Below are 15,568 nucleotides of genomic sequence, written 5' to 3' on the forward strand. Positions count from 1 at the left end.
AGGCAAGTACTCCCTTGAGCCTCTTTGTGGAGTCCTGAAGCTTTTTATCAGGCTAGAGGAGTGCGAATAATTGATTTTTCCACTCACTGGCGAAACCAAAAAACTGGAGGGAGGGGGGGAGGAGAAGGAATTGTTTCAAGTTTATTTGAACAAAAAAGTTTTTCTTTTTATTCAGTGCAATAAAAACATGAGGGAGAAAATCTTTTGGGTGGTCAGACAGAATATTTTAACCCTTTTGAATGTCTTTTAAAAATGTGTTGGTAGCTTGCGCAATAAAAAAAAAAAGGGAGAAAACCCCATTTCAAAAAGGTGAAAGTTGGATGTTTGAATTTTCCAGAAATGCTTTTCATTTTTGGAGCGCAAGCGTTTCCTCAAGAGTGACCTGAATTTGTTGATTTTTTTTCAACCTCAGTGTCCCCAAAAGGCATCTTTTTTCCACAAAAAGCATCTATTCATTTTAGAGAAATTAAGGAGGGTCAGGTACCGAGTGTCAGCTGTCAGGCAAGAGGACGTAACCCAGCAGAGATGCTGGGATCTGCAAACTGCTCCCGGGAAGGCTTTAGCGAGCCTTGCAGCCCGAGCATCCCTGCCCGTCTCCGCTGGGAGCTGCCCTGGGATGCGCAGCTCAGCGCCTGCTTTGGCACGGACGTGGTTCAAAGAGAAACGCTGCTGAGGGAGGCTCCTTCGTGTAAAGGTGCTGGAAAGAACTTGCAAACGCATTGTGCAAAGGTGCATCCTCGCACGGTACAAAACCCCTTCAGCTCCCAACGCTGTCCCGCCTGTTGTAGAAATAAGGGAGAGAGCACAGGAGGGCTCCTGCGCTTCCAGCTGTACCAGAGCCGTGATTAAATCCAGCAGATACTGCACAGGTGAGGCTTCTCCATTGAAATTTCTGTGTTTTCATTTGGGCAGATATTTAAGTCCGAACTGGGCCGGCCTGGAGGCTGAGGAAGTTCACGGGATCTGGGTGCTTACTGGCTTGGAAGGGTTTGAAGCTCTTTTTGTTTGACATCTGCTTATAATTCCTTTACTGCACTTGGTTGAGCAACGACAGAGAATTACACCTGTGTCCTGAATCCTGTTTGCTTTAGGCCTGATCCTGTTGCATCACTTATGCAAAACACAGATGCTGTGAAGTTTCACAATTGCAGAAATTAGGCTCGACCAGCAGGCTCCCTGGGGTGTCAGAGGGAGGGAGTTTTGGAGCCCACAAAGTCTGTCTTCATTCTGAAACTGGCAAAGCCTCAGCTGATAAGCCGAGCCTGCTCAGGCTGGCTCGTTTCTAAGGCGGGTGGAAGGTCAGGGCGAGGGGCTTTCTGAGGGGGAGGATGGTTTGCCGGGGCCGGTGACGGAGTCGCTGGGCTGTGCCGGCGCTTCCAAAGAAATGAGAGGTTTTGCACATGCCTTTGGGCCACCTTCTGCCAACGAGGGCATATGTTTTCAAGGCGCCAGGAGCAAAGTGTCTCGCTCGTGGCTCCATCCCACGCCTGCTGGGTGGCCTCGGGCAGATCTTGTGGCTTCTCTGTTTCCCCCCTCTCCTCAGCCCTCTCCCGGGATGCGGGTCGCTCCCCTGTGCATGTCCTGCTCGGGGATGGGAGCTTCACCAAAGGCAGGGGGAGGGCGAGGGAAACGTGCCGGACACCCCTCCCTTCGGCTTTCGTGAGACGCCGGTTTCTGTCTCAGCCGTGGGAGCAGCTGGCAGGGAGATGCTCTTCCTCCCACTCAGCCTCCTCCTCCCCATCAGCGCACTTTGGCCGGTGTTTATCCGCCTCCCGCTCCACACCCAGCTTTGCACCACGGAGCCAGAGCTCACTGGGCTGGTGGCAGCCGGGCTCCACGTCCCAGGAGACCTTGGCCACCCACAGCACCTTCTGCCCGGGTGTGGAGGAAGACCCCTGTCCCTCTGCCCAAGCTCTGGGATGTACCCGTGTCGGCAACGGCGTCTGACGGTCCCCGCTGGGAGCTGCAGAGAGCCTTTGCTGCTGCAGTAACTAGCTCTGTTAATAAATGAAGCCTTGGGCTTTCTGCCTGGCATGGACGCGGCCGTGCTCATTCCTCCCTTGTTTCGCCATCGCTCAGCGTGGGGCTGTGGTGTCCCGGCCCCTCTCAGGGAGCAGCGGCTCTCGAGGAGCAGGGAAAGGCCGATGATTTATTTGTGCTGCCAGAGGAACAAGAGGAGAGCTCATAAAAAGCACCGTCTCATTTTCTTTAGGCCTCTGTGTGTGGCACTAGTGAGCTGTAAATGTGTTCCAGGTTAGATTTATAGAGATAGAAGGAGAACCGATCATTAGGAGGATTAATTATATCCTTTGTGGGTTGTGAAAGTCCAGAAAGTTCATTTACGCTGCTGAGAGCTGGGAGATCCCTCTTGCACAAGCTGGCAGATAGGAATCTGCCCAGGTCCTTTATTATTTGGAAGCAGATAGCAGCGCTATAATAGGTACCACGGCAGAGGAGGCCTGGTGGCACTTGGTGCTGGTGACGGTCCCCAGCCAGGCTGAGCACACCCAAGGCCTCCCACGTGCCAGCACACCCACGGACATGTGTGCAAGCAATGATGCTGCTCCCATGCCCCGGCGGGGTGCAAGCTGCCCTGCTCCGCACCCGCTGTGCCGCCGCGGCACAGGCACCCCGCTGCCTGCCCTGTGCGGGGTGACAGCCCTGCCACTGACCACCATTTTCCCCTAGAAGAGCTGAAATGTCTCTGGCAGCTACAGGAAAACCACACAGATAATACAACTGCAAAGGGACTTGCTCCTGGAGAGGCTGGTGTGGGCACAGCTCATTTCCTGAGCTGGATGCCAGCCGGTGCCAGTGCCAGGGCCACGCCGGTGTGTCACTGCACCCATCCCCAGGAGCACCCGTCCCCAGGACCATCCATCCCAGCATCTCCAGGAGCACCCATCCCTGGCAGCACCCATCTCCAGGAGCACCCATCTCCAGGAGCACCCATCCCCAGGACCATCCATCCCTGGCAGCACCCATCTCCGGCAGCACCCACCCCCAGGAGCACCCATCCTGGGCGAGGGTGGCGGCGGCGCAGCGCGGGTGAGCACGCCTGCGGAAACGCCGGTGCGGCGGAGGGGACCTCCCTGGGCAGGAACGCGCCCGCCAGGTCCCTGCCAGCGCCGCCACCCAAGGAGAGCGTTGGCATCCATTCACACCGCACTCCACCGCAGCTGCCGCCTCTCCTGCCAGGAGAAGCAGAGTGGAGGCCCCACGCCATGAGACGTGGGAGCTGGACCTGAGCCCCGGGGTGGTGCTGGCCTGAGCAGGGAGCAGCAGAAGCACCTTGAGAGGCTCTTGCAGGGCTGGAGGTGGATGGAAGTGGGGGGGCTCCTGGTTTCACCCAGTTGGGGCATCCCCTCCGCCAGCCGAGCCGCAGCGGCCCAGGGTGCTGGGAGCGCAGCCGGTCTGTGCTGGTGTTTCAGCACGGCCGTGCCTGGGTTTAATCCTGCCATGCTGTAGAAGTCATGGTCCAGGCTAAGGGTTTTGGAGGCGTCAGCTCTTCAGCTGGCCTGTCCAGCCCTGGATGCCACCCCAGCACCCAGGGGACCCTGCGAGGGCTGGGACCGTTCCTGCAACATCTTGGCATGAGCAGAAGGGCTACGACACCCCCAGGGACCTTCGCTGGCCTGTGAGGTGTTTGCAGCTCTTTACAGGGTTCGGGGAGCACAGTTTGATTAAGGGGCTGCTTCTCTTGCAGCAGCCGCATGGCCGGGCTGGGGGAGGATGGCTTCGTTCTGCTGCTCGATGGGGCTGCGCCTGGGTTTTGCTCTCTCCAGCACGCAGAAGGATTATCCACCAGAAAATAAGACAGGGGAAATGCTCAGGCCTGGGAAGGCACCCGTAGCCCAGCATCTCATCACCCAGGAGTGGGTGAAGGGGGGCTGGATGGGACCCCAAGATAACACTTCATCTTTGCTGCCCCACCAGCCACTCCTGTGCCGGGAGCAGCGTGCGTGCGCGTCCCCAGGAGAGGGGCACGGGGTCCGGCGGGATGCCCGGGGAGCAGGCAGAGCTGGGCAGTGCAGGCAGGGCAGCGCTGGCACGGCTCCCCTCCGCTCCTGGGGGCACGTGGCCATGGAAGGTGAGCTGCCCCAGCGAAGCAGCGCGGGTGCTCCCCAAATACAGCCCTGTGTACAGTCAACACCGGGGAGGCTCCTCCAGGGCAGCCTCCGTGCGGGGCGGACACGGCCCTCGGGACACCTGGGGGGACACTGCTGGGTGGGAGTGTGGGGCCCACGGGAGGGTCCTGACCCAGTGTTTCCCCAGGAATAGCCCTGGGTTCCCCAGGAATAACACCAGGTTGCTGCAGCTCGGCTGGGGAGATCTCTGCCCGTGTCTCCAAGCCACTGTCACCTTATCAGTGCTCTGGACATCTCGGAAATAGGCAACGCAGCAGGCACAGAGATACCATTATCTCCTGTTCTGCCCCTTATCTCCAGCCTCCGTCAGTGCCCCTGGGCGATGTCAGTGTGAAGGTGTGGACAGCCTGACAGGATGGAGTGAGACCCCTGGCAGACCCCGGCTCAGTGCTGCGTCCTGCAGCCCGGGGCTCCCCGCAGGCGCATGTGGGGCCATCGCAGGGATCATCCAGGGTACCCAGCTCTGCCCAAGGGCTTTCCATCCCCAGCCATCATCGCACCCAACAGGGGCCACCCACCAGAGAGGGGCTCAGACCTGGCCTGGCTCAGCCCCAGCCGCCTGCATCCCGACGGGGTGAGGAACAGCTTCTGGGCAGAGCCGACGATGGAGGAAATTCCTTGGGGAGTTTTCTTCCTCCTGGTGCACGCAGCGGCCCTGCAGCCATTGTGTGTGTGCATGGGCCAGCCCTGGTGTGAGCTCACGCCGGCTTCCCCAGGGCTCCGGTTCCTGTCCCAGACGCTGCCCTCCCCAAAGTCCCCAGCCGCAGCGTGCCCGGCTGCCTCAGTGGATGCTGCTGGTCCTCTGGGAGAGGCCGGGGAGCCGGGAAGGAAAGGGAGCCGCCCCAGGTTCGGGCCGGGTTGGGGTGGGACGTCTTCCTGCCCACCACAGCCCCTGGGATTCACCCGCCTCTTGGACTGGAACAAAATGCATCCGCTGGCACGGCAGGCTGGGTGACGGCGCACCCCATCCGGGAAAGCCTCCCTGCGTCAGCCGGTCCCGGCTCCGGCCGGCGGTGCTGGATCTGCAGAGCTCCCAGGCGACACCTCAGGGATGGACCTGGACCAGGGGCAGGACCCAGGTGCAAAGCCCACATGTGGTGCATGGGGATGCAGAGCCCAGGAGCAGCCTCATCCCTGGGCTGCCCTAATCCAGAGCAGCAGGACAGGCTTTAGCCCAGAGCTCCCATCCCCTCCCAGGCCCGTGGTCTTGGCCAGGGGCAGCTCCCCACTCTGCAAGGGCACAGGGCTCATCCCCACCCCTCTTGCAGCTCCCCGGCCCTCCCCAGCCCCTGGCATCAGCGTGGCCACAAGATGGCATGGCAAAGCCACCCGGGTGCCACCGCACCCCCTGCACCCTGCCCATCACCCCACAGCTTCAGCAACCTGGCAGGACATGGTGGGAGGGAAGGGGTGACATGTCCCACTGTCACCTGGGGGTTTCTCAGCCCCCCACGTCTCCCAGAGCAGTGCCGGGAATCGCCCCCGCGGGGGTCAGAGGGCAGTGCTGCTGCAGCTGCAGCTGCTGTCCGTGATCCCCCCGGAAGCTTTCAGCCCCCCGCTTTGCTCCCGGCCATGGCAGGCAGGGACCCAGCACCCTCCCCAGGAAGCCCTGGGGCTGCATTTCATCTCGGGACATCCACAGGGGCCAGGTCAGGGGGTCCCTGTGGTCCAAGTGACAGGGTGCCCACGGTCCGGGCACGCAGAGCCCTGGAGCGAAGGGGATGGGAAGCAGACCGAGGGGAGCATGGTGTCTCCCCCGGGACCAGTCTTTTAGAAGGGATTAGATTAAGGTCCTTCAGGAATGGCTCAGTCCTGCCCTGAGGTGGGAGGGATAATTAAACGCTTTCTTAAGCTTTCTTCCATTTTATTGGGCTTGTTGACCCCCAGGGAAGGCCTGGACCTCTCCAGAGAGCTAGGAGCACGGAGGAAATTATTTCCCAGCCCCCACAGGGAACCAGCTTATTCTCCTCAACAGCAAAAGGAAAAATTATTTTACAAGGTGAGAAGCGAAGGGCTCGTGGTTAACTGAGCGCTGCGCTGGTTTTGCCCCAGTAATTGGCATGAACACTCGAGTCGTGCCTCTCATCATACCGCCCTTCATCCCCCTCTCTATGCATCCTCCTGCGCAAAGCTGACCTTTACGTTTTCTACCTCTTTTTATCACTTACCTCCATCAAGAACGGCAATCTGCCTTGGCGGCCACTCCACAGCCTGATTGGCACCCTGACAGGTACGGCCCTTTTCAAGTGCAGCTGCCTAATGGGTTACTGGCAATCATGTCTCATTTGGCCCATCCGAGCGCCGCGCTGCGCTAATGAAGAGCAGAAATTGGAAAATCATGGGGAGGAAGGGAGATGGAACACGGCGGAGAAACCGGTTGGGAATCAACTGGGCGAGAACGATCCTTCATGTGTTACGGCACCTGAAATCCTCCCCGAGACCCGGCGAGGGGTGACGGCAGCCCCCGCGGGAGCAAGGGGCAGCGCGGCAGGCAGGGCTCTTGGCGTGCACCCGGCTTCCCCAACAAGCACCACGAGGGGTTTTTCCTTTCAGATCCGAACCAAAGGCTGCACAAACCCTGCTGTCGCCGCTCCACGGCCGGCCACAGGGGCTTGGCAGTAGCAGGCGGTTCATGCGAGGGGTGGAAACGTCTCTTTTTGCCAGATTTCCTGCAAAATCTGCCAGTGCTGGCAGGCGAGAGCTCAGCGATTCACAGGAGCCGGACTCAGCCCCCAAAACCCTCAGTTTCTCTAGAGCCCAGATCCCACCCGCTCCAGCACGCCTTCACCGTGCGCTCCCGCCCGGCCCTGAGGCTTCTCCCTGTTTTAATGGGGAATAACATTTATTTTCATCAGCGGAAACATATAAAATTAAGCTTTAAGCAGGCAAATAAACAACTAGAGCAGCGAGGACTCGCAGAGCTTTGGTGCAGCCCAGTCCAGGAAAGATTTCTAACTTTGTCATCTTAATTGACTCTTAGCCTGGCAGTAACTCCCCGATGGGCAGTGAAAGAGATTTACTGTAAAGCTGCAGAAGAAATTGTGTCAGGGAGTTAAATCATGTCAGAAAAATCTGGGAGTGACCCGACCGCTGAAGTACCTGCCCCGTGCGGAGCCGTACCAGGTTTTGCTTTTACAATAAAAAAAACCCAACCCCAAACCCCCACAACAGCGTAACGAAGCCAAAGTTTCCTTTGATCGATTCTCATTTTAATGAGTGCAGGTTCGTAGGAAGCAAACAGTACATGTTTGTATCATATTGCAAACAAGCTAGTACAGAAATCTAAAAAAAATAAACAAAAATAAATATCTTCCCTGTTTATTTCTCCCCAAGTTTATAGCACTAGGTTGACCTGAAAACAAGATGAATTTACCACTGCATCTGGACAGCGGCCACGAAAAATCAGATTTTTTGGAATGCAATTGTCAGTGTGGTTTCAGAGAGGTCAGAGTACCAGGAGATCCGCCGACGAGACTCTTCCTCGCCAGCTAGGGTGAACGGTTTCCACCTCGGGCAGTCACTGCTCCGCCGGCGCTTGAAGCACCGCTGCTGGGCCCCTTCAGCGGATCAGAGCCATGTCTTCAAGTGGGACAAGCTGAAAGGAGCAGAGGGGCCGCGTTATTTCAGAGCCTCACCTGAGCTCCCGGCTGCGAGCCCGGCCACCACCTCCCTCCCCACGTGGGACCGCATTTCTCCACCGTACAGCGCTTAAACCAACGCTGCATTCACGATATTCACAAAATATTCTCCTCCGCGGGCTCGGATCCGACCCGCGGCGACTGCGGGCTCCCTTTCTGCCACTGCGCACGCAGATAAACCCCGGGCAGACGTGCAAAAACCAGGCTTGGACCTGCCTGCGAGTCTCCTGTGGAAATTTTGCTGAGAAATCAGAGGGATGCACGCACGTACGCAGGTCCAGAGCCACGACCGCAGCCGCCGGGACCACTCTGCCCATGCAGAGCCAGGCTGCTGGAGGTAACCGGGCAGCGCAGATGTAACGCAGGGCTGGGCTGACCTGTCCGGGCTTTCCCAAAAAGATACTGATCCCAGATTTCCTCAAAAAAAGGAAGGTGGGGAGGAATACAGCTACGTGTTTCAGGCGCTGAGCCAACAGCTAAAAGCCTCCACGGATTTCAGCTGGATGTTGGCTCCAGCTTTACGTAAGAGGGAAGAGATTTAATGTCTGGAACCAGCGCCGAGACGGCCCCACGCAGGCTGGCTGAGCCCCGAGTGGGCAGGGAGAGGGGTCCCACCTTGGCACCATCAGCCTGCCGGCCCCGCGGAGCTGGCAGCTGGGTCCCGCAGGGTGCGGGTTTGTGATGCACCAAACGGGGGGCACAGAAATCATCCAGCTCCTTTTCCTGCCCTAAAGCCAAAGCGCAGCTCCTCCAAACACGTCCCTTGGGAAGGAGGAACCACATCGCCCTGCTCCCGGCCCGCTTTGCTGGGTGCAAGTCGGGGGGCAGCTCCCCATGTCTGGGTGATGCCATGGGGCAACCCAGCTCTCTGCTTGGGGCACCCTGAAACCCTGGTGCCTGCAGGGTGGGAGACTACAGCAAGGCTCTGTGCACCCCCAGTTACCTGGTGAAACCCCTCCAAGGCTCCGTGCACCCCCAGTTACCCAGTGAAACCCCTCCAAGGCTCTGTGCACCCCGTTACCTGTTGAAACCTCTCCAAGGATCTGTGCAACCCATTACCCGGTGACACCCCTCCAAGGCTCCGTGCACCCCAGTCACCCAACGAAACCCCTCCAAGGCTCTGTGTACCCCCAGTTACCCCGTGAAACTCCTCCAAGGCTCTGTGCATCCCTGTTACCCCGTGACACCCCTCCAAGGCTCCGTGCACCCCAATTACCCAACGAAACCCCTCCAGGGCTCCGTGCACCCCCCCACTAGCCGGTGAAGCCCCCCAGCACCCCCGGGCGCCGCAGAGAGCCCGCAGCAGGACCCCCGCCCCCAGGCAGGGCTGGCACCCCTCCAGCATCCCGGGGCGCTGCTCGGAGGCCGTGCCCCCGGCGACCCCCGCGTTGCCGCCCCCCCCCCCCGGTCCCCCTCGGTCCCGCCGCCCGTCGGGGGTTACCTGAGCTGGGCCGGGGCCGGGCGGGGGCCGCCCCAGCCCCAGCCCCGCCGGAGCAGGCGCTGGAGGAGGCGGCCGGGGCCGGGGCCGGGCGGCGGCGGCGGGGCCGGCGGCGGGGTCTCCCCGTCGGGGCGGCCCGGGGGCGGCGGGGCGGCGGCGGGGGCGGCTCCCCCGGGGCGGCGGGGGGGCTCGGCCGGCAGCTCCCGGCGCCAGAGGTAGGGGGAGCGGCGGACGCCCATGAGCAGCCCCGAGGCGCGTCCCACCGTGTGGTACCGCGGGCTGGCGACGTGCTTGTACCAGGCGCCCGCCGGCAGCATCAGCCCCAGCAGCACCAGGGCCCCCCAGGCGCCCCCCGACAGCCGCCCCCTCGCCATCGCGACGAGCTCCGGCCGGCCGGGCTGCAGGCAGGGGTGCAGGCAGGGGTGCAGGCAGGGGTGCACCCCGGCCCCGGCAAAGCCTGCCCCGCTCCCGCGCCCCGCCGGTTTATACCGCCGTCGGGAGGGGCACCCCACGGCTCCGCCCCGGCGGCCCCCGGCCCCCCCCACCTCCCACCCGCCACCCCCAGCGCCCCCCCCCGCCGTCCCCCTGCAACCTCCCCCCTCTCCCCCTGGGGACGCCGGCAGCATCCTCCCCATGGCCCCGAGCATCCTTCAGCACCCCCCTGCAGCCCGGAGCCCCCCGCTGCAGCCCTCAGCACCCCCCTGGCAGCCCTGGGCACCCCCTGCAGCACTCAGCACCCCCATGCAGCCCTGGGCACCCCTCCCCCTTGCAGCCCTGAGCATCCCCCTGCAGCCCTGGGCATCCCCCTACAGCCCTGAGCACCCCACTATAGCCCTGGGCACCCCCCTCCCCAGCCTTGAGCATCCCCCTTGTTGCCCCAGCACCTCCCCTGCAGCCCGACCATCCTCAGCATCCTCCAGCATCCTCCTTGCAACCCTGAGCATCCTCCTCATGGCCCGAGCAACCTCCCTGCAGTCCCCTTTGCAGCCCCGAGCACCTTCCCTATGGCCCCAAGCATCCCCCTACAGCATCTCCCCTGCAGTCCCCCAAACCTCCCCGCAGCCCAGCATCCTCCCCAGCCCCTCAGGACCTGCACCACAGCAGCAGGATTTACAGCTGGAGGAGATGTTATAAACTGACCACAAATGAGGGCCTTCAGGGGCACCTGCACCCCCCTCTTTCAGGTATGACCCCCAGCCTCACTGCCTAGAGAGAGACCGACTGCAAGGCACAGGAACATGCCCTGGGGGAACCATAAGTAAGAACAAATTGCAGTGATTTTCAGCAAAATTCCTCCCGAGTGGGTTCCCAGGCAGAGGTGGGCGATGCGGACTGAAGCCCTGCCTTGGTTACCTGCCTCCCTGCAGAGACCACACTGCTGCCGGGGGGGTGCGGAGGGTCCCCATGCCCCAGGGAGTGCGGCGTCCTGCTGCGCAGAGCTCGACTGGCTCCTCTCCACCTTCGTAGCACCCACAGAGTGGATTTAACTCCCGTCTCGCTCAGCTCAAACTAATATCCCCCTGGGTCAGGGGTCCCAGTGCCCATGAGCTTGCCTTGGTGCAGGGCAAGTTACGACTGCTTAAGAGGTGCAAAGTGATGGGGAGGGTTGAGACACCGAACCCATGCGGGGGGCTCAGACGGCTGCTGTGCTTATGCCCAGCTCAGGCCCCCGCAATGCAACCCTGGGGGTCGCTGCCTGCTCCTGGTCATTTAGCCATCACGGTTAAAAACGGCCAACTGCCGGCCTTCCTACCCAAACGGCTACTTCAGTGAGTAACTCCTGCTCTTCTAGCTCTTCTTTAGGAAAAAAAAGATGACCCAGGAGACGAAAACCTGATTCCCATGGGACTCCTGCCAACTTGTCTTCCTCTCACTGAAGCCTACTGCCTCCATAATCCAGAGAAATTACAGGACCGGGTATTTCCAGCCCCTTCCAACACTCCTCTGGTGCTGCTTCTTAACAGGAGATCTGGGGATTCAGTAACACCCTCCCTGCTGCCTCCTGCTGAGAGCCACATTATGTGCATCAAAATCTTGGGACCACACACTGTTCTGCCCGTAGGTGTTTTGGACGGATGCGAGAAGCCAGTCGTTCTGCTCTCCACTGAGATTTGGGAGCCCGCAGCGGACAGGAGTGAGCAGCCCCTTTGCACTTTCACAGAATCACAGAATCCCAGCCTGGCGGGGGTTGGCAGGGCCCTCTGGAGCTCACCCCGTCCCACCCCAGCTTGAGCAGGCACCCCCAGAGCAGGGGCACAGGGCCGCGTCCAGGCGGGGGGTGAATGTCTCCAGGGAAGGGACCCCACAGCCTCTCTGGGCAGCCTGTGCCCCTGCTCTGGCACCCGCACAGGGAAGGGGTTTGGCCTCATGTTCAGGGGGAACTTCCCGTGTTCCAGCTTGTGCCCGTGGCCCCTTGGCCTGGCGTTGGGCACCACTGAAAAGAGCCCGGCCCCATCCCCCTGACACCCGCCCTTCAGATATTTATCAGCATTGATGAGATCCCCCCTCAGCCGCCTCTTCTCCAGGCTGAACAAGCCCAGGTCTCTCAGCCTTTCCTCACGAGGGAGATGCTCCAGCCCCTGATCCCCTTGGCAGCTCTGCGCTGGCCTTGCTCCAGCAGTTCCCTGCCCTTCTTGCACTGGGGGGCCCAGAACTGGCCGCAGCCCCCCAGATGTGGCCTCACTGGGGCAGAGCAGAGGGGGAGGAGAACCTCCCTCACCCTGCTGGCCACACTCCTTCTAATGCCCCCCTGGACACCACTGGCCCCCTTGGCCCCAAGGGCCCGGTGCTGGCTGACGGTCACCTCGCTGCCCCCCAGCACCCCCAGGGCCTCTCAGCAGAGCCGCTCTCCAGCAGGTCCCCCCCAGCCTGTGCTGGTGCGGGGGGCTGTTCCTCCCCAGGGGCAGGACCTTGCACTGGCTCTTGTTGAGTTCCCTGAGGTTCCCCTGAGCCCAGCTCTCCGGCCTGGCCAGGGCTCGCTGGGTGGCAGCACAGCCTGCTGATATCACCAGGGAACTTGCTGAGGTTACGCTCGATCCCATCATCCAGGTCACTGATGGATATGTTGACCAGGACAGGACCCAGCACAGACCCCTGGGGAACACCACCAGTGACAGGCCTCCAGCCAGACTCTGCTCCGATGATCACGACCCTTTGAGCTCTGTTGTTGAGCCAGTTCTCTGTCCATCTCACTGTCCACTCATCCAACCCACGCTTCCTTAGCTTGCCTGTGAGGATGCTGTGGGAGACAGGGTCAAATGCCTTACTGAAGCCAAGGTAGACAATATCCACTGCTCTCCCTTCATCGATCCAGCCAGTCACACCATCATAGAAGGCTGTCAGGTTGGTCATGCATAATCTTCCCTTGGTGAATCCATGTCGACTGTTTCTGATAACCTCCTTGTCCTCTACATGCCTGGAGATGACCTCCAGGATGAACTGCTCCATCACCTTTCCAGGGATGAAGGTGAGGCTGACCGGGCTATAGCTCCCCAGGTCCTCCTTCTTGCCCTTCTTGAAGACTGGAGTGACATTTTCTGTCCTCCAGTCCTCGGACACCTCTCCGGTCCCCCATGACCTTTCAGAGATGATGGAGAGTGGCTCAGCAAGACCACCCGCCAGCTCCCTCAGCACTCATGGGTGCATCCCATGGGGGCCTGTGGATTTGCGAGGACCCAGTTTGCATCGGATCTCCTGTGGCAAAGTGCTCAGGGCCGACTGCAGCAGATTTGTCGGGCCGATTCCCCTCCTCTTCTGCGACTCTGTTCTTCTTAAACAGGATATTACCGTGAATTTTGCCATTCCAGTCAGGTGACTTTTCCCCCCAGATTCCTTCATAAAACCAAGCAGGTCAAATTTATGCTCATCAGGGAGCAATTCCAGTTCCTCTAGTTTATTAGTCAAGTTCTTGGCTTTATACACTGAACTATGACTAAATAATTTCTTTTTTTTTTTCAGGCCACACAGTAACTTGATTAATTTTATTCTCAGCATCTTGCATGCTCCTCTGTGCCCATTTCTCCTTGTCGATATTATTTTAACATGCTCCCAAGGAGTCTGCCCAGCTGCTTCCCACCGTCAGGCTCCCCAGCTCTTTACCCACATCCATCCAGCCCCCAGCAAGCACAAGTTCCCAGCGGCGAAGCTTTCTCCATCAGCCCAGCTCGCACACGTCGGTGTTTTGCCAGACCCTGCTCGGGCACGGGGACACGTTCGCACGTTCAGGCGGCACACAGACCCATGGCGGGGACCCCTCAGCGTGGGGGAGTGGGTTCTGCTCATCTTGACCAAGCAGCATCTTGTGCCTGATGGAACCAGCCCCTTGGCCAGGCAGGGGCTGGAGAGAGCGGGGCTGGGGGCAGGAGGGAGAAAAGGAAAGGGCGAAGCAACAGTAAGACACGGGGAGCTGTAAGATGGTCGGTGCGGAGCTTCACGATCTTCCTCTTCTGGGAAGGCTGGGAGCGAGTGAAGTTCCCAGTTGGTAAGAAGGGGATCCCGGCCTTTCCCCAAGCGGAGTGCTGGAAGGTACATTGGTGCAAAGCACAACTCGTTTCTGTTAATGAACCGGACCCGGGGAGCCCAACTCACCCACGGCCCAACTTCTTGGAAGCACCCAGGCTTACAGTAAGGACAAAGGCAGGCTCCCATCTCCCACCAAGCAGACCATCGATGGGTGGGCTATTTTTGTCACCCTTTGAGTGCTCTGGACATTACGAACGGCCTCACCACTTCCACGTTTTAATAGATCCATTAATGAATGGCATCGGTACAGCACACATCACATACCTCCCCGATCACCGGACCCCAGGTTCATAACAGGACACGCGCTGCCAGCTTTATCTCACTCAATAAAAAGCCATTATACGTCCTTTCCCCCCTGAGATCAGTTCGGAACGACCTGACACTCAGTCTGGAGAAGGCAGAGCCTTGTTCCTCCCTCTGCCCCCATTCCCAAGCAAACCGGCGGGTTTAGCAGCTTCTGTTGTGCTGCAGCGATACACCAACGTGGGCTCAACCTTCCCACCCAGGCGTGGAAGATTTTCTCATTCCTAGAGATGTGCCTGAAGTGTCTTTTACGTGTATTTTTGGCATAACTTGAATAACTTGTCACGCTGATAAACTCTCCGGGAACTGAACTGAACTCTTTCCTCCCGGTGCATCAAATGATTCCTGCTTACAGCCAGCCTGTTGTGTCTGCAAGGCGCTTCGAGATCCTTCAGGCTCCGGATCTCAAGCAGAGTGCACATTTCCTCTCCCAAGTATTTTTAAATATCTTTTGAGCTAAACAGCTGACAAGCAATTTGTCTTCTATTTATATTCTAAGTATCTAAAATATAATTTTAGGACTCCTATTCCCCTCGCAGAAGCTGATGCTCCCGCAAACACCAATAGCACGTCAGCGGACACGCGGCACCGTGCTGCTCCAAGGTGGTCTTCGTGCCAGGAACTCCCCCAGAGAGACAAAATCCTTGTTCTTCCTGGTAGATAAAAAGCTTTTGAACAAATCCTGGCTCCTATGGAAGTTTTCTACAGACTCCTGTGAGATTAAGATTTCAGCCTTTCAGGTCAATTCTATAAGCTGCAGGTGCTTGGGTTCACCCGAGAGGAGTCCAGCTAATCTCAAGTCCTTTTGAAAACCCCGCTTTTATGTTTTCATGTAATAAACACAATTATTAGCTCCAGCATCACATTTACCAACTACACAGACACCGAGCCGATGCTTTGCTCAGCTACCCCAGTGCTCGGATGAACCCTTTAATGATGTTATTCCACATTTATTGAGGCGAAGGGCAATGGGATCCAACTGTATGGCTCTGCTGCTGAAAGGATTTAAGGTCTTTTTCTTTCATTTTGGAACAAAACTAATCTTTCTGTAGGAGGAAGACTTTGCTATTGGAAGGGTCGTGGCTCCCAGTCACCGAGGAGGCAGCTGCAGCTGCTGCAGCTCCCCGGCCGCCTGGATGCTCGGGCTCTCCAGGATGTACCTCCTTCTTTTCTCGGCAGAAAAGCCACCAGCCACCTCTACCACAGCTCTAAGCTGAGATACCAGAGCGCAACCTGGGGTTTCAGTCTGAAAAACTGCCCAGCTGGGGGGCGAGGGGGGACAAGCAGCCGGAGGCATCACATCTTAAACCCCTGCAATGAGCCCAGCCCGGCTCTCTTGTCAGAACCCTGATTCTCTACTCGATTAAATGCCTGTTGTGCTCTCGCCTCCCACCACACACATTACTGCACCCATTCAGGATTTGTGGCTTTTGAGAATGATCTAAATGAATTTGATGTCCCAGAAAGAGGCACTTGAAAAATAAACCGGTGTGGTTTAATGATAGCATTTTCCACATTTT

At 59.0% G+C, this 15,568-nt stretch overlaps 1 protein-coding gene across 1 annotated transcript; it reads right to left on the reverse strand.

Moving 5' to 3' along the window:
- Nucleotides 1-7,335: 7,335 nt before the first annotated feature.
- On the reverse strand, nt 7,336-9,712 carry NPW (neuropeptide W). The gene is made up of 2 exons (XM_064461220.1): nt 9,228-9,712; nt 7,336-7,743 (listed from the first exon to the last, which is right to left on the reverse strand). Exons 1-2 carry the CDS (start codon nt 9,596-9,598, stop codon nt 7,716-7,718), a joined length of 399 nt encoding a protein of 132 aa, XP_064317290.1. The 5' UTR covers nt 9,599-9,712; the 3' UTR covers nt 7,336-7,715.
- Nucleotides 9,713-15,568: the final 5,856 nt, after the last annotated feature.

The sequence above is a fragment of the Phalacrocorax carbo genome, chromosome 10 (assembly GCF_963921805.1).
Source record: "Phalacrocorax carbo chromosome 10, bPhaCar2.1, whole genome shotgun sequence".
Classification (NCBI taxonomy): Eukaryota; Metazoa; Chordata; class Aves; order Suliformes; family Phalacrocoracidae; genus Phalacrocorax; species Phalacrocorax carbo.